General features: G+C 41.2%; 1 protein-coding gene and 1 long non-coding RNA gene across 4 annotated transcripts in view; one reads left to right on the forward strand and one right to left on the reverse strand.

Moving 5' to 3' along the window:
• The window catches only part of LOC147145409 (aldehyde dehydrogenase, dimeric NADP-preferring-like), a 53,655-nt gene extending 27,662 nt beyond the window's left edge, over positions 1 to 25,993 (forward strand). For both annotated transcript variants that reach the window (XM_086034998.1, XM_086034999.1), the window contains exons 5-10: positions 995 to 1,203; positions 20,463 to 20,580; positions 20,679 to 20,820; positions 20,896 to 21,062; positions 23,324 to 23,423; positions 25,481 to 25,993. In XM_086034998.1, the coding sequence (XP_085891124.1) occupies positions 995 to 1,203; positions 20,463 to 20,580; positions 20,679 to 20,820; positions 20,896 to 21,062; positions 23,324 to 23,423; positions 25,481 to 25,794 (1,050 nt within the window). In that variant the 3' untranslated portion in view covers positions 25,795 to 25,993. The remainder of the gene's footprint in view (positions 1 to 994; positions 1,204 to 20,462; positions 20,581 to 20,678; positions 20,821 to 20,895; positions 21,063 to 23,323; positions 23,424 to 25,480) is intronic.
• Positions 37 to 22,722, reverse strand: LOC147145411 (uncharacterized). 2 transcript variants are annotated; one of them, XR_015087362.1, is made up of 3 exons: positions 19,492 to 22,722; positions 13,860 to 14,007; positions 37 to 4,455 (listed from the first exon to the last, which is right to left on the reverse strand). It is a non-coding gene; the product is annotated as an uncharacterized LOC147145411 (long non-coding RNA). The 2 variants fall into 2 exon arrangements; XR_015087363.1 differs by having other exon boundaries at positions 37 to 2,139; positions 2,692 to 4,455; positions 13,860 to 22,722.
• Positions 25,994 to 26,391: the final 398 nt, after the last annotated feature.

Below are 26,391 nucleotides of genomic sequence, written 5' to 3' on the forward strand. Positions count from 1 at the left end.
GTAATTTTCAGTCAACAGAAGTGACAAAATGGCCGCTTGCAGAGATGGCTAAAAACGAGTGGATTAACTCTTATTCCACAAATGCAATATTTATCAGAATGCCTTGTTTCAACTACTGGGCCTGCATAGAACATATTATTGAAAAAAATATGTTTGGTTGATTCCACTTTAAGGCTACTTTATACTCCCGCATCAGTGAGGGCGACAACTGCCGCATTGCATCACGTGACGGATGCAGAGTGCTGCGCGACATGTTGGCGACAGGCCTGCGACACAGCCCGCGCACACATCAGAAATTGTTGCTGTGTATACAACGCTGCGTGCATTCTCTCTCGTGATTGGTCCGTTATGTCACGTTGGGATGACGTGATGACGTACAGTTTCCCCGGGTAGGCCCAGCAATTTATTTGTTGCCACAGAGGAGAGGATCCACCACGCAGTTTGGCAGCGGCGTGGGTCACGTATGTGTGTGTAAAGAAGCCTACACACACGCGCGTACCACCTTCGCCGCCAGCTTCCAGATCGTTTTTGCAATACAATTAAATGCATCGTATAGTCATCTAGGTCCCTTTGTTGTAGCAGGCACGATATCCATTGTTGCTGTCTTTTTTATCCTTCCTCGGCATTAAAAACGCTGACAGGAATTGGCCATAAGGAAATTCAGGCAGAGGAAACCCCGCCCTGCGGTGTCCTCGTCGGTATCAGCTGTAGCAATATCCCCCGGCTTGGAGTGAAACTGCAACACATTTTCAAAACAACGCATGTGGGTTGCGCGCGAGTATAACGGGAAACTGTGCGCAGCACTACCGCAGTGGATGTTGAACGCGGGAGTATAAATTGAGGGTGTTAAGATCAGGGGAGGTCGTTAATATTTGTCAACTGTGGACATTTGAAGCCCTTTGAGACTTTGTTCTCATTAAGGGCTGTATAAATACATTTGACTGACTGACTAACTGGGGATAATTAAGATCTGTTTCGTGTCTTTTATTTGAAGGATCTGTACCCAGTGGTGATTGGTGGAGTGCCAGAAACACAGGAATTATTGAAGCAGAGGTTTGACCACATCTTCTATACTGGAAGTAGTGCAGTAGGCAAATTGGTGATGGAGGCTGCAGCACGACATATCACCCCAGTGACTCTGGAGTTGGGAGGGAAGAGTCCTTGCTACATCGACAAGAATTGTGACATCAGAGTTGCCTGCCGGTAAAATTCACATGAATGACAGCTGTCATGCAAAACCACAGTCAGAGTAAGGTGTTTGGTTGTTGACGATAGCACAAATCTCGAACACGGCTGGCATTTTTTTTATTTTTAACCTTTCCTTAATAATAGAATAGCATTGAAATATGTTGAGTGTTATTTTAAAAAATCTGAATTTAGCAGCTACGTTGTTAATGGCAGAAAAGAGAAAGGAACAATTTTGAAAGAGGATATGGTGGAAACTCAAAAGTTGAAAGCCCCTAAAGCCAGCAAATATTAACTTCCTCCTAAATTTGCATGACAACTATGCCTCTTAGAGGAACTGTCATCATGTGTGGCATACCCTTGATCTTGTGGCATCAGCCTTGCACCTCTACTATGAACCCTTTCTGAATAACTGAGCCTATCACTCTGTCTCTAAGACATTGCCCAGACACCCTACTAATTTTGGCTGCTTGTTGATGCTGCATTGCTCCACCTGTTGATCTGTCACTCCTACTTTGGGGTACTCCACACTTTTCCAACTAAGGACCATGGTCTCAGACTCATCCCAACCACTTCAGCCAAAAGTTGCTTGATGAAGCCAACAGAACCATATCATCTCCAAAAAGCAGAGATGTAAGAATGAGGCAATTGAACCAGTCCCCTCAATGCCTCGACTTGCCTATAAATTCCACCCATCAAATTTATGAATAGAATCAGTAACAAAGAGCAGCCTTGGTGGATTGCAACCCTCCCCGGAAGTAATCTGTTTTACTGCCAACAATACTGACCAAACTCTGAAACCGGTTGTCCACAGACTGAATGACACGTGTCAGGGGTCCGGTATTCCATATTCCCATAGCCCTCCACAGGATTCTCAGAGGGACATGATCGAAAATCCTCTCCAAGTCCACAGAATAACAAACTTTTTGTGCAATCTCCTACACATCCAACACCCTGTTGAGAGTAAAAGAAAAGATAACATATTAATCCCACAGACTCACAATGGAGAAATTTGCATACATTTGTCCACTGTTCTATGGTCAGGAAAAAAACCAAGTGTGTTTTTTGTTGCTGAGTCTGAGGCTCAATCTTTTCCAGAACCCCCAAATAGACCTTACCAGGGAGACTGAAGAGTGTGAACTCCTGTAGTTGGAATCAATGTTACTTTAGTAAACAAAAAGGAACGAAATAATGAAAACAAAAATTGGAAAAAGCATTTTTTGTTAATGTAATAACTTAAAAATCAGTATTTGAAAAAAAAAAAGGAAACTACATTTTGTTTCCATAACTAAGAAAAGCTAATTAGCATAATAGCGAAAATATGCCTCGTTTTCATCTTCGTCAATTAATGAGCTTTTGCGTTTGATTTTAATTGGATTTATTTCAGTTCATGCTCAGCCATTTGCTCAGACATAAGTCTCAACAGTCATCTGAAATAATATACCGAAATAAATAGCTTGCATAAAAATATACTCGTTGCAAAGTGAAGTAAAGAAAAAGTATCACCTTTTCTTCCCGTGCAAACAGGACGAATGGGTGTGATTCTGCTGTTGGATCCACAACCTAATGTATATGTAAGCGCCATAATTCAGTGTTATGTCATGCCGCGTTTGGTTACTATGGTAATGAGTGGGTGCTTGGGTCACATGTTGTAAGGGGTGAATACCGGGTAATTTAAATATGCATGCTTACCAGTTGCATGGGAGAGAGAGCTGAGCTGGGTCGTGGTATTTTTTGTTGACCGATTACTTCACTATGCCATGATGTGCTACATCCAAACAATCCAGAGTGTGTATCCGTAAAAGCCACTGTTTTATTATAGTCGATCAAAGCGCATTTAAGAGTGTGTTTAAACTGTCAAGCCACTATAACAACAAGCAGTGCGTCAGACAGGTACCAAACCCACCCTCTTTCTCTAAGAAGCGGCAAGGCTGCTTGGAGTTGTTGTTGCAGCACACATGACATTTTCTGCACTTCACACTTAGATTTACACTAATTAAACTCAACCATGTGTTCCTTATTGCAAGGCATCATATCTATCTCTGCTAATTTAATTTAGTTAGTGGTGTTCACAAGCGGGTGACACGGGAGTAGATTTTCATTCCCGTCCTATCCGACTCCCACAGATAAAATCCCATCCTGTTCCAGTGCCGGACCATAGTAAAAAAATGTTTTAAATCTTGTCCCATGCCATCCTGATGAAAATGACTCCAGTGCCGTCCTGCGCCCAGTCAGAATTACTCCCAGTCATGTGTCATGTGAGGAGCGGAATTTAGACCCAGAAGCAGACTTGAGACGGAAGTTGACAAGTAAAAGTCTTTATGAGCGGAAATACGAAGTAACTACAGAGAATAGGGCTGGAGGAATTCTGATTAGAAGAAAGTTTGACGTCCTGACGTGTCACACGAGCTTGTAAACTGTAAGACAGCCTATATGACATAATAAAGGACAAAGCATTAAAAGACCATTGCAACTCCATAACAAATGATTAATCAAAATACTTCAAGGAACAACCAATAACAACAGTGGGTAGCAAGGGGCAGCACCTGGGAAGGTGCCCAGGATATAAAGGAACAAAAGACAAATGAGGTTAAAAAAATCCAAACCGGTAAATAAACATAAATCCAAAACAATAACAATCAAAGTAATTAACACTATGAAACCATCTTGACTTGGATTAATGAGCAAACAAACAGCAGTTAGATGTCACAAAGATATTGAACCAACAAAGACTGACAGAAAGCAAGGAACTAAATACAAACAAACTGATGAGACAACAAGTCACATGACAAGACACAAAGTGGTAGAGGGAGCTGATTAGGTAACGCAAGGGATCGGGTAAACAAGCACAGGTGGACACAATAACCTAATGAGACAGACACATACAAAAAACATGAGGAAAACATTAAACTAAATTCTAAATCAAAATCAAATCATATTGGGGGAGGCCAGACGAGAGGGTCTTGTCGGGACTAGTACGGTGGGCGATCCGGAGGCCAGACGAGAGGTTCTTGGAGGGGCCAGTCTGGTGGGTGTACTGGAGGCCAGAAGAGAGGTTCTTGGCAGGGCCAGTCCGGTGGACAAGCAGGAGGTGACGGAGGCCGTTAGGGCTTGCGCCGCACGAGCAGAATCAGAGGGTGGCCGCAGGGCTTGCGCCGCCGGAACATGATCGGAGGTTGGCTGCAGGGCTTGCAATGCCGGAGCAGGATCAGAGGGCGGCTGCAGGGATTGCGTTTGGAGGGAGGCCAAACAAAGCATAAACGATTGCAACTGATACATCAAGATACGTCAAGGAACAACCAGTCACAACAGTACTGCTCCCATTTTGGAGGTCAGCTACATTGAAAACAAGAAAACAAAAAACTCAAGTTGCGTTTTACTCATTTAATGAGCAGTTTGTCGCCCCCTTTCTCATCATGGACTTGCGAATTCATATTTTTTTCCTACTAGATAATCTGACTCCCGTCTGCTCCCCCGAACTTTTTATCCTGTACTGTCCCAATCCTGTGATTAAAGGTAAAGTTGACTCCTATCCCATGGGAATTCTGCGAGATTGCTGAAAAAAATGTTAGCATCTAGTGTGCACTACCATCTACGTGACATTTACATCATTAATTTGTACAGTACACACATGAGCACTCACAGTAGATGTTATGATACGGGAATATGCATAGGACATGGGATGATGTAGTGTGAAAGTTACTAAAAGTTAGCATGGGAGCAAATTTGATTTTACGTCTTTTGTCTTTTTGGGGGGGCTCACAGCACTGCTTTCAGCCCATTCGGAGGGGAATTGCTCATTTAATGATAGGTTCATCGTCACAAAAACAATCCGGAGTCCCTATTCTTTTGTAGCCTCAGTTGAAAAGCATGATGTGGTAGCTTGCCTCTTGGCTCCACGCAATCACCTGTGTGCTCCCTCGCCGAGTTACAGAGGCTCAGAAGAAGAACACCGTGGTAGGGTACACTCATGCTCTCAGTGTCATTGTTATTTTGATCAACTGAGGACAATCATTTTGTACCATTTAACTCTGAAGAGAGTGTCTTCCAGTGTCAGATGCCTATATTCCTCCATGTCAGTCCACATGCTTTGAGAAATAGGGTAAAGAAAAACAAATGCCCCAAAGTTTTGTGATCATTATGGCAAAAGGAACAATTATCCACTTCAAATTTAAATCTTTTTTAGAAATCTTTTCTATCTTTCCTTTAAAGACTGACACTGAACATTTTATCACAGTTTTTTATTAGACCAAATAATGGCTTAATGGCTGTTGAAGCATTGTTGTACATAAAAAACCTGAATCAAATGCATCAGCGTAAAGGGACTATATTACAGATTGTGTTGTACTCTCTTTGAGAATAATTCAAATTATATTTTCGAATAAAGTCTATGTAATTTAAGACGGTACCTTAATTATCCATTAAATCAGTTACAAATATAATGCCCTTCCCAAACCAAATATTTTTAAAGACTGAGTTCCGATTTTCCGTGATGACTCTATAGTTCCATAATGTTGATTTATAGGTTGGAAAGTTGTAGGCAAAAATAATTTTCTTGAAAAAAACTTTTTGGGTATGAAAATTAGACAATTCAATAGGGATTCTGTTCATATCAAAATCAGATTTCAACACAAAATCTAAACATCCAATCGTCTTCCTTGGAATGTGGAACCACATGGGCCCAGCCTATAAACAGACTAAACAGCTTGTTAGGGCCCCCTGGCCACTGGAGGGCCTCTATTCTCGACATTAATGCCATTCTCGATGGAAAATAGCAAATACATCTGTGGTTGTGCACTTCGGGAGGACGATGTATGGCAGTAACACGTGTTGAGAAGGTGAACTTCTAAATACAGTGCCTTGCAAAAGTATTCACCCTCTTGACATTTTTCGTGTTTTGTTGTCTCACAGCCTGGAATTAAAATTAAAATACTGAGCCCCCTGATAAGGGCTGTTCGGTCCCTGTACCACCGATGTCAGAATTTGGTCCGCATTGCCAGCAGTAAGTCGGATTCGTTTCCAGTGAGGGTTGTACTCCACCAAGGCTGCCTTTTGTCACCGATTATGTTCATAACTTTTATGGACAGAATGTCTAGGCGCAGCCGAGGTGTTGAGGGAGTCCGGTTTGGTGGCCTCAGTATTGCATCTCTGCTTTTCTCAGATGATGTGGTACTGGTGGCTTCTTCAAGCCGCGATCTCCAACTATCACTGGAGCAGTTTGCAGCCGGAGTGTGAACATTTGGAATGAAAATCAGCACCTCCAAATCTGAGACCATGGTCCTCAGTCGGAAAAGGGTGCCGTGCCCTCTCTAGGTTGGGGATGAGATCCTGCCACAAGTGGAGGAGTTCTTGGGGTCTTGTCCACGAGTGAGGGTAGGATGGAACGGGAGATTGACAGGCGGATTGGTGCAGCAGCTGCTGTGATGCGGACTGTTTATTGGTCTGTCGTGGTGAAGAAGGAGCAGAGCCGAATGGCAAAGCTCTCGATTTACTGGTCGATCTATGTTCCTTTTACTCACCTATGGTCATGAGCTGTGGGTCATGACCAAAAGAACAAGATCTCGGATAGAAGCGGCCGAAATGGGTCTCCTCTGCAGGGTGTCCGGGCTCTCCCTTAGAGATAGGGTGAGAAGTTCGGCCATCCGGGACGGACTCAGAGTCGAGCCGCTGCTCCTCCACATTGAGAGGAGCCAGCTGAGGTGGCTCGGGGATCTGATTAGGATGCCTCCTGGACACCTCCCTGGTGAGGTGTTCCGGGCATGTCCCACTGGCAGGAGGCCCCGACGACGACCCAGGACACGCTTGAGAGATTATGTCTTCTGGCTTGCCTGAGAACGCCTTGGGATCCCTCCAGAAGAGCTGGAAGATGTGGCTTGAGAGAGAGAAGTCTGGGTTTCTCTGCTGAAGCTGCTGCCTCTGCGACCCGACCTCGGACAAGCGGCAGATAATGGATGGATGGATGGATGGATGTATGTTTGAGGGTTTCCATCATTTAATTTATAGAACATGCCCACAACCTTGAAGATGTGATGTTTTTTTTATTGTGAAGCAAGCAATAAATAGGACAAAAAATACATAAAACACCATTGTGCATAAGGATTCACCCCCTCAATGTCAGTACTTTGTAGAGCCACCTTTTCCGCCAATCACAGCTGCGAGTCGTTTTTGAGACGTTTCTATGAGTTTACCACACCTTGTCACTGGGATTTTTGCCCATTCTTAAAGAGAAACTGCTCCAGCTCCTTCAGGTTTGTTGGTTTGCGCTTGTGAACAGCAATCTTAAAGTATGACCACAAATTCTCAATTGGATTGAGGTCTGGACTTTGACTAGGCCATTCCAAAACATTTATAGATTTCCCCTTAAGCCACTCAAGTGTTGCTTTAGCAGTATGCTTGGGGTCATTGTCCTGTTGGAAGGTGAACCTCCGTCCTAGTCTCAAATCACTGACAGACTGATTCAGGTTTGGCTCAAGAATATCCCTGTGTTTAGCACCATCCTTTCCCTCGACTCTGACCACTTTCCCAGTCCCTGTTACTGACAAACATCCCCACAACATGATGCTTTCACCACCATGTTTCACTGTGAGGCTGGTGTTCTTGGGGTAATGGGGTGTATTGGGTGTGCGCCAGACAGCGTTTTCCTTGATGGCCAAAAAGTTCAATTTTAGTCTCATCTGACCAGAGCACCTTCCTTCATACATTTTGGGAGTCTACCACTTGCCTTTGTGCAAAGTCAAAACGTGCCTTCTTATTTTTAGCTGAAAGTAAAGGCTTTATTCTGGCCAACCATCCGTAAAGTCCAGCTCTGTGGTGTGTACGGATGATTGTGGTTTCCACTGGATAGATACTCCAGCCTGTGCTGTGGAAGTCTGCAGCTCCTCCAGGGTTACCTTTATGGTCTCTGGGCTGCCTCTCTGATTAATGCCCTCCTTGCATGGTGTGTGAGTTTTGGTGGGCGCCCTCTCTTGGCAGGTTTGTTGTGGTGCCATGTTCTTTTCATTTGATGATGATGGCTTTGATGGTGTTCCTGTGGATCATCAATGATTTGGATATTTTATTATAACCCAACCCAGACTTGTACTCCTCAACAACTTTGTCTCTGACTTGTTTGGAGAGTTCTTTGGTCTTCATAGTGGTGTTTGGTTAGTGGTGCCTCTTCATTAGGTGTTGCAGCCTCTGGGGCCTTTCAGAGGAGGAGTCGATAGGAGGAGTCCACTGGTGGACATTGTTTCACTATTTATGTGACTTCTGAAGGTAATTGGTTAAACCAGAGCATTTCAGGGGCTTCATAAACAAAGGGGGTGAATACATATGCACATGGCAATTTTCAGTTTTTTAAAAAAATGTCTTTTTATATATATATATGTATATATATATATATATTCCTCATCTTTATACTCCTTTGTCGGCGGGAGTGACAACTGTTCCATTGCATCACGTGACAGGCGCGTTGAGCTGTGCGACATATCGGGTCTGCAACACATGCCGCACACACGTCAGAAATTGTTGCTGTGTATACAATGTCGGGCACATTATCCCTCGTGATTGGTCCGTTATGTCACATGTTGCGATGACGTACACTTTTCGCCTGCTCGGTTCTTTGAGGGCAATTTGTAACCACGGAGTAAGGATCAACCACGCAGCTTGTTGCTGAAGCAAACTATTTTGACAGTGGTGTGGGTGTATGTCATGTCATGTCATGTCATTTTCCAAACCGCTTATCCTGTACAGGGTCGCGGGGAGTTGCTGGAGCCTATCCCAGCCGTCAATGGGCGAAGGCAGACTACACCCCGGACTGGTCGCCAGCCAGTCGCAGGGCACACACATAGACACTGTCACTGAGCGGGAATCGATCCCACGCTGCCCGCACACAACTCGGGCGTGTGTACCACTACACTATCAGCGGACATTGGGTGTATGTCACTTATGTGTAAATAAAGAAGTCTACACCTTCGTGCCACCTTCCAGATTTATTTCGTAATAAAATTAAATGCATCGTCTAGTCATCTAGGTTCCTTTGTTACAGCAGGCACGATTCCCTCCCTCGTCCCTGTCGTTTTGATCATTGCTCTGCAGTAAAAACGCCAACCGGAATTGGGAATAAAAGGAAGAGGAAATCCCGCCCTTCAGTATCCTAGTCAGTATCAGCCGTAGCGACACCCCATGACTTGGAATGAAACTGCAACACATTTTCAAAACGTGTGTGGGTTGCACGCGCGTATAAAGGCAAACTGCGCAGCATTGCCACAGTGACATGCTCGCGGACGTCGCCCATGGAAGTATAAAGAAGCCTTAACAGTCAGCCGAGTGTCTTGTGACAGAGAAATGCTCTCATATGACGTCATCTCATCATGAGCGCAGTTTCCTCTCATCTCATTCGCAAAATAATAACAAATGGAAACGGAGATAAGTCAAATGTTCATTTTCCCTATTTTCACTTCATTCGCTTAAAAAAATATTTGGTTAGAAACCCCATTATTGGCATCACTTGCCATTACTGATAGAGATAGAATGCAGTCCTACAGCCGGGGCCCAGACCTAGTAATAGAGTAAAAGACGATGAAGAGGTCACCTGTTGGCAACCACACTCCAACAGCTGATAAGGGTAACAGGAAATTTTGGCATAAAATGCATTTGCAGAGTAGATAGTCATAGACAAGGCAGGAAAAGAGATTATTTACAATGATGTCATAAATGACTACAGCTCAGAAAGCATCCATCCATCCATTATCCAATCTGCTTATCTTCACAAGGGTTGCGCGCGTGCTGGAGCCTATCCCAGCTGTCTTTGGGCAGTAGTAGTACACCCTGAACTGGTTAGCAGACAAAATTAAAACCACTAATCACTACAAAAATGGGCATCGCTTTAAATAGGGATGTAACGATTCATTTAAATCGATTTAAAATGGATTTAAACTGCTTAAAATATGCATTGATGTAAAAAAATAAAAGAATCGATTCGCAACGCGATGTTAACCATAGCCACTCTCTCATGTCTGTGCTGTAAAAAAAATGCATACGCATGTTGCGTAAATTACTTGACACTGGGGCTGCCAAGATTTGTTGACGAATCACGATGTTGATGATCAAAATCGTCGAAAATTATTTTTTATAGTCAACATGTTATTTGTATATTCAATATTTTGGGGCTGTGTTTTTCTCTAGAAAATGGCTCGTCTCCCGCTGTCTGGATGCATGTTTGCAACGCGCATGCATAGCAGTGGTAATCGGGTCATCCGTGATGTAAAACAGAAGCATTGTGGGTAATTGAGTTTCATGGTTAACCCACATTCGTGTTAGCAACGTCGTCCGCCATTAGCGTTTTTTCCGGGAGGAAAAAAAATAGTAATAACTAAAGGTCGATCCACCTCTAATTCTATTCTGACTTAACTTTCATTAGCAATGCCTCCCACACCCCTACCCCTCCCGCTGATAGATATTTGAAACAAAATGTGAGTCTCACTGCGGGCATGGGATCCTCCATGAGGACGTCTCCTTTTAGGACCCTGAAGCTACAAACCCAATGGGAAACGGAAACCTCTGTTATAGGAATTGTGGTATTGCCCTCCCCCTCTTGTAATGGTATGCCCCAGCAGCAGAAGGGAGGGTGGTGTCAGTGAAATCAGAATGAGGAAATGCAGGCATGCTTGAATTCACACTGCTGTCTCGTGTCTCTTTATACGCAAACATCCTCGCCGCTGCCATCAAAGCCTTGCCGCGAAAAATAGACTAATGACGGACGACAGATGAATGGCGGACTAAATATAGGGGCTTCCGAATATGCTTAGTCCACCTATTTTAAAATTGTTCCCGTCAATCGACAATCGGCAGCAAAATGGGTGTCCATCGGTGATGGATAGACGGACCGGTCCGTCACATAGGTCCTATTAGTCGACTAGCAAAATAATTGTTTGTGGCAGCCCTACTTGATATGCTTGTGACAAACATCATTATTGCATATTGTTTGTAGATAGCTACAGCACCACACTAGCACAGAGAGACAAGCACAGCAGCGATTTAAAAAAAAAATTAATAAAATCTGAATCGAGAATTGAAAATCAAAAATCATATCGAATCGGGGCTTGAGAAATTGAAATTATCTTCTGCAATGCAATAATATCTGATGAATATGCAAAATCTGGATGTATGGGTTGAATGTGCAGTATGGGTTGCACAGTACACTGTGACTTTATGGTGCGGCAAAAATGTTTTGCGTTATTTTGCTCAGGACCCCCAAATGACCTCTGCCCTGCACAAGTAGTTGGGCTGCGACAGTCGTGACTTGATCCAATTCACTCTAAATATGACCATAATGACAAACCATTTTAATTTAAAATACCGTATTCTCTGGACTATAACCCATACCTTTATATAAACCGCAAGACACTCTATTTAAAGAAATAACAAAAAAAAAATAATAATAATTAAAAAAAACAATAATGAAAAATAAAACAAAAAAGCCGCATTAAAGCCGTTATTAAAAGCCGCAACTATGTTGAAAACGTAGATATTTACTGCATTTACAGAACTATTTTGAACTGTAAAAGCACATGTATGTACCTGACAGATTATTTCCCAACAGTGCCTTTTAACATGGCAGTAATTTTGCTGATTAAAACGGAACAGAACCAAGAGAAAATAACCAGTATTTATTTATCTTCATTTCACCTGTGTTTGAAATCACAAGTCACTTTAATCATCTTCGCTGAAATCCATGAAGTCATCTTCCTCTATGTTGAAAAATAAGATATTTCCTGCATTTATAGAATGATTATGCACTGTGAATGTACGTGTATGTACCTGAACAGATTCTTTCCTAACAGTGCCTTTTAACACAGAAGCAACTTTGCTGATTAAAACAAAACAGAACCAAGAGAAAATAACCAGTATTTATCTATCTTCATTTCCCTTCCCGCTGCAGCCTCCAACGACTCACCATAGATTCATTGACGCTAAACTTGCGTGCAGCAGCGCGGTTTCCTTCCTGGATAGCAAGATCGATGGCCTTCAACTTAAAACTTGTACCATACAAATTTCTTCGTGTGGGTTCCATGAGGTAGGGGCGAGGATTTGAAAATAATTAAAGGTTTGTCATTTGTTGTCCATGTTCTATCTGCTAAAGAAAAAGTAGTGTCTTCTTCTTTGCATTGATTTTTTAAATTCTAATTCCGGTTAGAGCGCCCCAGCGGTGGAAGAAAAATCCACAGAATAGGTTCAAATGGAAAAAAGTAGTGGCTTACAGTCCGTAAAATATGATAATATGTTTAATTCATCCACAAGAAAATTAACAGTGTTGGCTTTATTAATATTCCTTGAGGCTATACTGTGTACAGGGAGTGGCAAGGGCAGTTCAATTTGGAAATACCTTCCCCTTTGGTAAAGTGATTCTGCAAAAAATACAAAGCTCTGTTCTTAACCTGTGACTATGTGACATTTTTCAATATTAAAAGATAATGCGGATGCTTTAGAAAAGCTTAATTGAGAGTACTATCCACCATTGATCTTTAGCGGTGTTCTCTGCAAATTGACTTATCCTAAATTCATTGTCGAAAATGGTAATTTCTTGAATATCAACAGAATTATTAAGAAGTAATGTAAATAATTGTGTTGCCAGTGTAAAAATCTTGGGCGAAACTGGGCATCCCTGGTGAATACCACATAAAACTTTAAATCTAGACTTCCGGTGGGACGGTGGAGTGACATGGACGTGTAAAGTAAGAGCACCCGCAAGCCAACATTTTTAACTCTGTGAAACTTGAGATAAATACAACTAGTTTTCATGCTGAGATGATGAGTGGAGTTCCAACAAAATCAAAGAGTAAAAGAACCCTGGACAACCATGGAAAAGAAAGGATAAACGTGAATTGCGACAACAAGCTAACACCGGAGGCTAACATTGCGTCCTTTCAAGGCAGCTTGGATGCTATTAGCCAACAGATTCAAGAATTACACAATGGAATGAAGACAGAATTGAGAACTCATAGAGACGAAATTACAACTCAAATGAAAACAGAACTGTCAGACTTCAAGGAAGATATTGATAAGAAACTTTCAAACATAACTACGGATATTGGAGAACAGAACGAGAAGATAAAGGCTGCCCTCGAACGCACAGAGGAAGTGGAGTTGTGGAGCCGCAAAGCTAATTGTGTGCTACAAGAAGTAATAGGGGAACAACAAAAACTGATGGACAAACTGGACGATTTGGAATCACGATCTAGACGGAATAACCTGCAGATTTATGGCATGCAAGAGGAAGCAGAATCCACGAGTGACTCATGTGCACAGTTTATGGACAAATGGCTTCGTGAGGAATTCAACGTGCATATGCAAATTCAACGTGCACACCGAGCCTTGACTCCGAAGCCGAAATCCGACCGTCACCCCAGATAGATTATCATCTTCTTTCAGCAGTTTACGGTAAAGGAGATGATTTTGAAAAAAGCGTGAAAGAAGAAAATTATCACATTCGACGGCCACAGGATTTATTTTGATCACGACTACTCGGGGAGGATGCTCCAACAGCGTGAGACATATGTCAAAGTCAAGAAAGTCTTAAAAAGAGAAGGCATCCATTTCCAGACCCCTCTCAACAAGATGCGCATACACTGGGCCAACAGGGTGAAAACTGCAGCGCAGAAGAGGCAACCAACGACCCGTTGGAGAGAGGATACAAGGTGGACGACGAGGGGGCCGATGACGGGGGCGCCGCTCCCGCGAAGAAGCTCCAAGCGACTAGGATGGCAACGTGGAACTACACCGGGAGCAGCCGCACCGTGGAGGACGAGCAGACGCGTGCGAGGATGACTGCAAGAATATCAACTAAGGGGAAGAAAGACAGGATTAACTACATCGACGTCATCTTGTGAAATGCAGCTGGAATGGTGACTTGCTGAAGGAAGGTGATGTAATCATGGTTTTGACGGGACATGGACATGTATGCAGTTTGCAAACAGGAGACTGAGATGTCATAATGACTGGTAAGAGTATTTTAATCTTTTTTGGGTTAAATCTCATTGCTGGACGGGGGCCCTTGTCTTCATGGGAGACCTTTCCCCTCAACACAGAAAGATGGTCAAATTGAGATGTGGTTTGTTGACTCATCTTTGTGGCGGTCGTTTTGTTTGAGTATAGTTATAACTAGTTTGTTTGTTCATGTTAAATTAACAAGAAGCCTGTTGGGGAATTTCAAGTTGTACAGTATTGAAAAGATATATGATTATCAACCAAGAAGAAGTTAAAATACTGTCCTTGAATGTCAATGGCTTGGGAAACCCAGTTAAAAGGGCTAGGATAATGTCCAAACTTAAGAAGGAAAAGTCACATATAAACTTCAGACAAGAAACTCGTTTGTCAAAAACAGAACATGACAGGTTAAAGGGGTTTGGATTCAGAAATACATATTTTAATTCACACACTAATGCTCGTAAAAGAGGGGTAGCAATATTGATATCAAATATGGTTAAATTTGAGCTTCGTAAAGAAATACAGGACAAAGAGGGTACTTATGTTATTGTGAAGGGAATGATAGGTCAAACAATGATAACTCTAGTAAATATATATGCACCACCAGAGCGTAATAAAGTTTTTTTTAAAGCCTTATTTGATAATATTGCCCTGGAAGCAGAAGGCATATGAATTTGTGGGGGAGACCTCAATGTGGTGATGGATTGTGACTTGGATACGACTAGTTTAAAGAGAAATAAGTAAGTCTATCACAAAACTAGTGAAGAATATGTGGGATGATATGTTTTTCTTTTGATGTGTGGAGGGATTTGAATTCTTCGCGAAAAGACTTTACTCACGCTTCAGCTACTCATTCCACCTATTCCAAAATAGATTTTTCTTTATGCAGAAAGTGGACAGAGATAAAATTAAAAGAATGTAGTATCAATGTGGCGGATGTGTCTTATCACAGTGCAGTCTACTTGAAGATAGGCTTGAATAGTAAAAGGATAGATACAATATGGAGGTTGAATGCTGGAATATTAAACAATAAATCAGTCAAAATTAAAGACATATCTGGAAGAAAACGATAACGGGGAAACGAACACAGCAATATTGTGGGATGCTTTAAAAGCAGTTATGCGAGGCCAATTGATCACAATCAGAAGAAAGTTGATTCTAAAATAATACAACGGATAACTGAAATAAGAAAGGAAATTAATAGGGCTGTCAATTTAGCGCGTTTTTTCTAAATTAATCCAACCCCCTTTTGACGCGATTTTTTGATCGCGTGATTAAGGTTTCCATAGCAACCAGCGGCTGCATTGATAAAGGCTGCTGGTCACCATGATCTATACATGTATCTTGAAAAAACAAAAAGCTTTAGAGTAGAGGAGGCGTTACATCCGCTTCAAAATATTGACGATGAGGATGAATTGCTCGGCAGACACATGCACGGCTGTGTCCCCCTTAGGTTTGGGCACCGAAAACCCGGAATCAGTGCAATCGGTTCCATCATTCCGGTTCTCCCGGAACCGTTCAGATTTTAGAATGTCGGTGCTAAGTTTCGATGCCTCGTTAGCCGCGCGGAAGAGCTACGAACGAAGTACGACCGATTAAAAAAAAATTGTGCGCGCATGGCGGGCAGCCTCGGACTCCTGCCACCAATGTAGCAATAGCACGTTAGCTCGTCCCCACTCGCGCTCAGCTCCTTGGCTCGCTTCGTGTGTGGGCAGCGGCGGCGACTCTGGGCAGATCTCCACAGCTGCAGCGGCCGCTGGACACCGGCGTGGTGGCAGCAGTCGCCCTTCACAGGGTCGGTGATCCTGTCCGAGCCGACGACTCAATTGTTTTGTTAATAAGAGCATATCTTGTACTCAGAATTTATTTTACATGCAAATGTAAATGAAAACATATTTTTTCAAATTCATTTTGATAACTGTGATAGGAACAAAGAACGGAACCATTGTTGTCAAGTGTTGCGCCCAGGTTCCTAGTTAAGTTAGGGAACTCACTACCCCTCCCTTCAGAGGAAATTTGTGATGGAAAGAAAGCTGTTCGTGTTATCACTCATTCTCCACATTTACCTGTGTTTTTCAGGTTAGTAATGTTTAGAACGTACCTTTAATCGAACGTTTGGCAAGTTAAACACTTTTTTTACATGAGTATGATGGATGTAGAGTAAGTATCTTTTGCGGGCTGTGTCAACAAGCTCAACAAAGTCATCGTTACGCACCCGCGGTGCACGAGGCTTATTAACTGCTGGATGTTAACTGAAACTTGATTGAACACTCTGGCAGCATTGCTAACTGCGCTAAAGCTCCCAACGTGATTGTGATGCGGGTGTTTGTCTTTGTGTGCCCTGCGATTGGCTGGCAACCAATCCAGGGTGTCCCCCGCCTAGCACGCCCCGCGACCCTTGTGAGGAGAAGCGGTATAGATAATGGATGGATGGAGATATATATATATATATATATGTGTATATATATGTGTATAAAGTATACATAACATTGTGATCACTGAAAAAAGAAGGAAATATAGATCTTATAACAAAGAATAACTTTATATTTTAGTCTCTCTTGACCTTTCTTTTCATCCATGTTAAATAGTTTTCCTTAAAGTTAACCTAAACATATTTTTTTCAAGAATATGTTTGATGCAGGCCCATTGAAGAAAGGCATTATGATTAGTATGAAATATGAATTAAACAGCAAAATCCACCCGTTTTTAACCACGGCTCATCTGTTTTCTGAAGCTGAGCTATGATTGGTCGTTATCTGAGCCCTGAGGGTGTGTGATGTCATTTTCAGTCGACAGAAGTGACAAAATTGGCCGCCCCCAGAGATGGCTAAAAATGGATGGACTTTGTTGCTTAACTCATATTCCACAAGCACAATATTAATCAGAATGCTGTGTTTCAACTAGTGGGCGTGCATAAAATATATTCTTAAAATATATGTTTGGGTTGACTTCCGCTTTAAGGGTTTATTAAGGGTTTGTTCACTGCACTTTATATGTCCTGCTCTATGCAAGTGCCAAAAGTAACTCCCCCCTCCCCATTTGCTCATAATTCTTTCTCCAAATTCACCCTGTTTTCCCTGTGGGGAAAAGTGTATTGTAAAGGTATCACAGATAGTTATTTATTTATTTATGTGTTTATTGAGAGGGGGGTATTATTCAAGAGACCACTCAGAGTGTGGGCCACCAGTTGACCATCCCTGCCTTCCCCGTGCCACTCCCCTGGTATTTTTATCTGAACGCCTAAAAAGTTGCACCCAAAGTAAAACTGAAGCTGTACTTGAACCATTTGGAGTATCAGCATAGGTTTGGTTTCTTTTTGAAGATAACACATTGAATTTTCCTCCTCAACTGTCTGAATCTTTTTAAGTGCGACTGGCACTGAATTATGGAAGTTTGAATACATAAGAGAAGGCAGATTTTATGTCCGCCTATTTGTTTTCTTTTCCAAAAATCTGCCAGGAAAATGTTGTGTTAGGTGGTGAACTAAAATACCACAACAGGATTACAGCGCAAAGGCTCCTCCAATTCCATTTCAAATTTGACAATAATATGACAGAAAAGGAGCATTTTACACAAGTTTTAGTAAGGGGCTGTCCAGGCGAACCAAAAGTCTGCCATGTGGGTGATCCCATTGCAACCATGTTCACATACGTAGGGGAAAAGGCTGCTATTGTAGAATGTTTCAACAAATATTAGTTCTAATGAAAAGTAAGACTTGGCACTATTATATCCTATATACAGATTTTTAAAAAATGAAGAAAATCAAAGAAAGTGACGCGATATGACATGCGCTCTGACGCACAGCCCTGATGTCGCTGGGCTTTGAAAGTCACGCAAGTTACGCCCAATGTTTTTGTTGAAAACAGTTTCCATGTTTTTTTTTAAGAATTTCATTGGCCGTTGAATGCGTCAATCACCAGCTTAGCAAGTTTGGTTGCGACTGCAAACATAACTGACGAATCATCCATATGCAGGGGTGGTACTATTTACGCATGGAATATGTTCATTGGCTGTTGTTGAAATCTGACATGGGAAACATTAGTTTATTGGATGAAGTAAGCAATCAAACTAAGGTTCAGCCTATGTTTCGAAAGCTCGTGTGTCTAAATCCATCGAAGGTAACTCAATCTATAATGTAAAATATGTACATATGTAATGTATCTGATAGCAACCTGTAACGGTTGCAGCAGCTAATAACGTGGCTTTATGGATGTCAGGCTTGTTGTCGACTAACTATATTACTGGAATACTTTTACTGGACCCTTGTCGACGTAATATGATCATTGATGATGAATTATGAAATTGTCTCGGACATTTGAGGATGAAATGGTGAATTGCACATTTTTTGTGTTAGCATTGTTTTGACTTAAATGCTTGTCAAGCCAAACCTGGAACAACCACCATCAGTCAGTCAAAGCTCACCAATCACCTTCATTTAAGGCACCTGGTCAGAGTAAAATCAATCACAACCAACCACCATCAGCCAATCACAGTTCACCAATTACTTTTATTTAAGGCACCGTTGCAGCACAACCACTCAATTCTGAAAGTTCACTGGAGAGACTGCTGGTAAAGCCCTTCCTTTTATATTGTTATCATGAGGTTTATTTGGTGTATCTTAAGCTTGGTTGTGCTAATAATGTTTACTATTTGATAATCCTACATTTTGATGTTTGACTGACATGTAATCTAATTTTGAATATTTCTAATTTCAATTGTTTCACAGTGATGACCTGTTCAATCTTTCTTTGTCTAGGTTTATAACCTAAAAGACGTTCTACTAAAAGAAGCAACCCAAAGAATAAATAAAAAGAGAAAAATACTTTTCGAGTTGTCCACGTCCTTTCAAGTGCGCAATGCCTTTTTTCAAGTTTGGGCTAGATTTGATTTCACCAAAACAACTTAAAAACTTGACAATGATCATAAATGCTGCAGCTATGATTGTATCTTATAATGTTTGACTTTTTTTGTTTGTCTTTGCTTTTCAAGATCCAACGAAGTATATTCTGTAATCTGCAAGAGTTTTACTGTTTTAATATTAAACCGTTAAAGGCTAAAGCGCCTGGCTCAACATCTCCCCAAAACCTATGGGCGACTATAGAATCACCCTCTTAAACCGGAGATTCTCCGAAAAATTTAACACAGACAAAATAATTGATATCTCAGCCCCTGTACAAGATAAACCATAATTCCAAAATAATTTGAGATCTTAGACATGTGGCTTTCACACACAGGCCCGAATTTATTATTATTCACTGTTTCAGTTGAAGATGTAAAAATAAAGTACTAGAAGCAAGAGAAGCAATATTTTTAATAAAAAAAATATCAAGTAGTGATTACCATCGTGGCGGCACGTGGTTGACTCGTTAGCACGTCTGCCTCACAGTGCAGAGGTTGTGGGTTCGATGCCGGCCCCGGCCTTCCTGTGTGGAGATTGCATGTTCTCCCTGTGCCTGCGTGGGTTTTTCTCTGGGTACTCCTTTTTCCTCATTCCCACGTTACAAAAACAAGCATGGTAGGTTAATTGATCAGTCTGAATTGCCCCTAGGTGTGATTGTGAGCGTGTATGTTTGTTTGTCTCTGTGTGCCCTGCGATTGGCTGGCAACCGGGTCAGGGTGCACCCCGCTTTCTGCCCGATGTCAGCTAGGATAGGCTCCAGCACGCCCGCGACCCTTGTGAAGATGAATGGTTAGGATATTGGATGGATTACCATCCTCTATTCTGTCACAAATACGTTGCTATCGTCATTGTCTACAAACATACTTTATATCTTAACCATATATTACGTTTGACTGGTTTCACTGGTTCAAAGTCCACAAGCGCGTCGTCTTTTTCACTACCGTCACTTATTTCAGAGCTCCTGCGATCGTCTGCATCTCCATTAATGCCTGAAAAAAAATCTGGGATATTCTCCGCGGTCTCACGGCACCGTCACATGTATATTCTGATGCATTTCATTGGCTAAGAGACCGAGAATTGGATTAAAAAAAGAAAAGACGTGTACGCTCTCCCAGCTTTAAAGGTAGAAAGATGCCACAGCGCTCCCGGCTCTAATGGTAGAAACACGGTAATGTGCTCCCGGCCTTAATGGGTTAAGGAGTAAAGCAATGTTTCTCTGGTCTATACCCTTGCACATTTTATCAATTAAGCAGCTATACTTTCCACACTTCATGGGTTTAAATTGGACTCTGGCATTGTAAAACTAATAATCTGCACTTTTCTCGCATTGTGTTAGTAAGAGTGGCAAAATAATCATAAATTTACTTTATCTTCTATGTTAATAGGTACTGATATATTTTTTTCTGTTTAGTCGTATAACATGGGGAAAATTTGTCAACTGTGGACAGACATGTATTGCTCCAGACTACATACTGTGTGAACCTTGTGTGCAAGGCCGTGTGGTGGAATGCATCCGACAAACTCTTTTGGTAAAGTAAAAAGTTATATAAGGTCTGACCTCCCTATTTGTATGAATGAATGAAATTGCAGTTCATGGAAAACTTTTAACTTTAAAACTTTAACACAGGAATTTTATGGTCCTGACCCCAAATCATCACCAGACTATGGTCGCATCATTAACCAGACTCACTTCAACAGAATTGTGGGTCTGATGGAGGGGTATGCACCAGTGCTTGGTGGCCAATGTGATGCCTCACAGCGCTACATCGGTAAGTGCGCTTCTCATATAAAGCACATTGATATGTATAGGTCTATTTTGTGTTACTGAATAATTGCTCAAACAGCCCCAACCATATTGAAGGATGTGCCCCCTCACTCCAAGATGATGCAGGAAGAAATATTTGGTCCACTGTTGCCCATAGTGACTGTGAGTGGCTTGGATGAAGCCATTAATTTCATCAATGAGAGAGACAAACCTTTGGCCCTCTACATATTCTCCTCTGACAAGAAGGTAAGAAATCTGGAGAAAGTATAATACTACTCAGGGTTTGACATTACCACCCACTAGCCTGTCAAATGTGAGAATCAATGGTGGGTGATGAGGGTGCTCTCTGTAGCTACTGTGGCGTGTTGAGTTTTAGATTTGGACCCACACCACCGATAGCCCCAAAACAAATGTTATGAGTCGAGACATATGGGACATTTCTATTCCATCCATCCATCCATCCATTATCTGAACTGCTTATCCTCACGAGGGTCGCGGCCGTGCTGGAGCTTATCCCAGGTGGCACATTCAAAAAGTTTAGTCGAGTCACGTCAAATTTATCTATATATAGCTCCTACTAATGTGTGATGGAATGATATCTTTTGTAGCGAGACTTTTATGATAATTGGCCCACTATTTGCAGGTGTTTGTCGAGGCAGAAAATATGATAATATTTGTACTAAATAAATAGTAAAAATTAGAATGGTCTCTTCTTTCTGTTTGTTTGTTAGAACACATTAAAGCAGTCTCAACCTGATGTTCAGCATGCCAAATGTGGACGCTGGGATGTGACAATTGCAAGTGTGGGGTCCTCCGAAAAATGTCTTGATACAAATGGTGGAGAACCACTTGCAGTAAATCATATGAAAGGGTCCATGTTAGCACATTAAACCTTCATCTGTATGTTTTTAGTATACCTCATTCATGCCAAACACTTACTTTTTTGATTGTTGTTAGTTCTGAAGGGGTTGCTCTAAACCTGTCTCCCAGTGAAATCAAGCTCACTAATTGTAATACAATCCCAATTCCAATGAAGTTGGTACGTTGTGTTGAACAAATAAAAACAATACAATGATTTGCAAATTATGTTCAACCTATTTTTAATTGACTACTACAAAGACAAGAGATGTAATTCAAATTGATACATTTGTTTAGCAAATTCAATTAAATATAATTTGAACATGATTTGCAAATTATTGTATTGTTATTTACATTTTACACAATGTCCCAACTTCAGTGGAATTTGGGTTCTATCTGACATCTGTTTGAACGGCGTTCGTGTCACTGGTATGTAATTTCAATGCATTTATAAATGAATCACTAATGATTCTATGTTGATAATTCTACATAGTTTCAATGTTGATAATGCCGTAGTTGAATAAATATTGAAGCAATGTTGAAGACTGATTGACAATTCTACCTTTGTTTCAATGTTGAAATGATCTGGTTGAATAAATGTTGAATCAATGTTGAAGACTGACTCAAAATTCAACATTGAAACAATGTTGAAATGATCTCGTTGAATAAATGTTGAATCAATGTTGAAGACTGAAGATTCAACATTGAAACAATGTTGAAATGACATAGTTGAATAAATGTTGAATCAATGTTGAAGACTGAAGATTCAACATTGAAACAATGTTGAAATTATCTCGTTGAATAAATGTTGAATCAATGTTGAAGACTGAAGTTTCAACATTGAAACAATGTTGAAATGATCTCCTTGAATAAATGTTGAATCAATGTTAAAGACTGAAGTTTCAACATTGTGTCAATGTTGAAATTATCTAGTTTAATGTCGAATCAATGTTGAAGACTGAAGATTCAACATTGTTTCAATGTTGAAATGATATGGTTGAATAAATGTTGAATCAATGTTGATGTCTGACGTTGAAAATATCATTGAACGTGCTTGTTATGATCAACAATGAAACAAGTTGAATCTTCAATCAGTCTTCAACATTGATTCAACATTTATTCAACCATATTATTTCAACATTGAAACAATGTTGAATCTTCAGTAGCAAACGTCTTTTGCTATCTGGGTGGTTTATTGTTTTTTTGTTACGTTGAGAAAAATATGTATGAACATGCCGGGTAGTAGGCTAGATGAGTATTTTTATGGAAACAATGTCATCTTTCGTGAATCGGGAATGGATTGTTATATACATGTAGCTATGCTGTTGTGAAATGATGCTGTTTTTGTGCCAATGTGCCAATAAAAATATTGAACTAAAATTAAAGTAACAATGTTTCAAGTCAATAAACAATCCTCATCAATAATAGAAAAACTTACGTCGGAGTAACTTCAAAAGACACATGGCACACATCAAACAAACTATATGTTGCGAGGGAACAAAGAGGCGACCGGCCCATCCAGGTTTGTATTTATAGGAGAGGCAATCTGGAGCAAAGGGAAAATTAATGTTGTTGGTCTTAACAGTACCCTTGATTTATTTTTCTCATTTCATTCATGTTTAATTTTTGATATCTTTGTTTTATTTAAGGTTACCAAAAAGATGATCAAGGAGACCACAAGTGGAGGAGTGACCGTAAATGATGTTATGATGCACTACACACTAATTTCACTACCATTTGGTGGTGTAGGTAAGATGGCTTAAAAATATATGTATTTAAAGGTGTGTGTGTGTGCGTGCGTGCGTGTGTGTGTGAAGGCCTGTTGATATGTGTGTTACACAAGACAAATCTTTTTATTGATTGTTATATGACTGGTTATGTGTAAGGACATTTAGAGGTTTGTGTGTGATGACCAAAAATGCATAATGCAATTACTGCCTGATCAACGTATGGCTAATATATTGGCTAATATTCAGCCAGCCAGCTAGAGTCAGTCATTACCACCCTGATGCTAATATTGGACAAATCCTTCAGCCCCCCTCACTGCCTCATTTACTAAAGTGGGGCCGACACAGATTTTGACCATGGTCGGATGCCTGTAAGATCAGGACGCATCTGTGGAGCATCCTCTGCAAGATTGCGGGAGAAGGTCTAACCCCCTCCCCCAGGATCCCTACTCTTGGCCGCCCACCCAGAAGGGGGCGACTCTGCCTAACCCATGAGACTATGTGTGACTCCATCGTCTTAATGAAATCAACTACCGTATTTTCCGGGCCATAAGCCACACCATTATATAAGCTGCACCCACTCTATTTTAGAACATTTTGGAAAACCTTAAATAAGCCGCACCTATCTATGTTAAAAAACTTTTACTGCATTTATAGAACGATTATGAACTGTAAATGTACATGTATGTACCTGAGCAGATTCTTTCCTAACAGTCCCTTTTAACACTGCAGCAGCGTTGCTGATTAAAACAGAAGAGAACCAAGACAAAATAAACAGTACTTATCTTCATTTCACTGCCAACTGCCACTCCAGTTTGTCAGCTAATGTCCACCAGACTCCACCATCTATTGTTCTACTGCATTCTACATTTGCACCTGTCTTGTTTTATGTTAATAAAGTCAGCCAATCTAACACACGACGTGCTAAATCAACAATAGCATTTTGCGTCGAAACAACAGAACAGACGTCACAGCCAATCGCATTCATGTGCACTTCACGGACCTCGAGGAAAACATATAATCAGGGCATTACAGCACCTAATGCAATAACCTAGTCTATGGCACCCTCGCCTGTTGAATTCCTCCACCTGCAGTCACATCCAGTTAATGAGAAATGAATTGTACTGTCATTCCGGTTAGAGCGCCCCGATCGGTGGAAGAAAAATACACAGACACATGGCTCAAAATCTAGGAAAAAAGTTGCGGCTTATAGTCCGGAAAATACGGTACTCAGTGTGCCAAGAGTGTCATAGAGAAGGGAAGGCAAGTAAAAGCAAGAGAAAGGTCACAGCAAGATAACGGCCCGGTTCAAGTCACCTAAACATATATGCCAAAGAGGCCTAGTCTAACAACACCATCTGAGTAACCTTATGGGCCACTCAGCAAAAACTTGAGCTTTTTCTGAAAAATGTTTATCCCTGTTTTGAACTGGCCTAAAGGTCAGTTCATCCCATCCCCCTGTTTGTGTACCCATGTGTGCGTGATCCCCTACAAGGCCTACAATGTTTCAGGGACCTGAAACAGCTTTAACGCTAAAGCGCCTGCAGAGAGAGACAAAACATCATAAATACAAGTCAGCACTAACAAGCCATGACAATTACCTATATATCATTTCACATGTTATTGTAACCCACATAAAAAAACATAAGATAAATCCTATAAGCTATTAAAATGCATAAATAATTCAAACGGTTAAAATCTCATGTTTTGTTAAATAAGTAATTACAATAGTTTGATAAAAAGACAATTTGACAGCTAAGGCCTTATTTACTTCTTGTGTAAGTAAGCGGAATCAGAACCGGAATCGTGCAAGTTCAAACGATGCCCAACCTTAATTATGAATGTCTAAATTTCACAATTGGAGGCATTTACACATGAAAAATCAAGGCAGCATGTAAAATGATAGTTTAGACTCAGTAACATCATTTATATATGAGATTATGTATATTATTTAACATAACATAATATTTAATATTTATTATTTATTTTAACATTATGTATGAAGGATTGCAGAAAATTATTGTTTTCTAACCACTCTATGCTTTTTGTGATTTTATTACTACTGCTTCATTTTTGCAGGTCAGAGTGGTTTTGGCTTCTATCACGGCAAACACACCTTTGACCGGTTGAGCCACCACAGGGCATGTCTACTTCGTTCACTTGGCATGGAAAGTATCAATCTAGCCCGGTACCCACCTCAGGACCGCCAGCGAGCAAGCAGAGCACGGCTGGCCCTCATGTCACCCTTGATTGACTTATCCAAGAAGACTTACATCTGGGCTATCAGTATGACCGTCATTGCATTTGGGCTACTCATCACTTTGTTAGTCATTCTTCTCGTTGCTGCAGGCTTGAATTGTACCTGCTGGTATTGGAGAGGTTTTTTTAATTAGACAAGGCAAAGAACAGAGGTGGGCATTTGTCAATGCTTTAGTCCATCTATGAGTTCTCTTCTATATTTCAGGCCCACACGGTCGGTCCGAGCCAAATGGCGTTGAGAACGGACTTTACCGGGGCCACATCATATGCAGCTGCCGCACTCCTAACATGCAGCCAAATAAAGGAAAAATAAAAATAAAACATTGTTGTTTACCTTTCAGTCCCACAGACGCAATATGTGCCACATATTCTCACATATTCTTCACCGGTGTGTGTGTGTGTGTCTGTTTTTTTTTTTTATCTATTATTTTGTCTTTATTTAGTGGCGTCTACTTGCGCAGTGCCTATGTGTGACATGAGTATTATGTTCTCAACGCCGACTGGCTGCCGCTGACGAGGTATGGACTGGAACCACATGGATCGGCCTGAAATACAGACCAAAACTTAGTGACGGATAAACGCCCATCTCTGGCAAAGGACTGCCTCATATCCAGTACTTACACATAATTGCCAGCTTGAGCTTATAAAAAAATCAGTGGTGGGCAGTTTGTCAGTACCGATGGAAGGTCTGTCAGTCCATCACTGACTCCTGTTTCTATAAAGTCACATCC

Source organism: Filicampus tigris, chromosome 7 (genome assembly GCF_054856515.1).
Source record: "Filicampus tigris isolate MCC_2025a chromosome 7, RoL_Ftig_1.0, whole genome shotgun sequence".
Lineage (NCBI taxonomy): Eukaryota > Metazoa > Chordata > Actinopteri > Syngnathiformes > Syngnathidae > Filicampus > Filicampus tigris.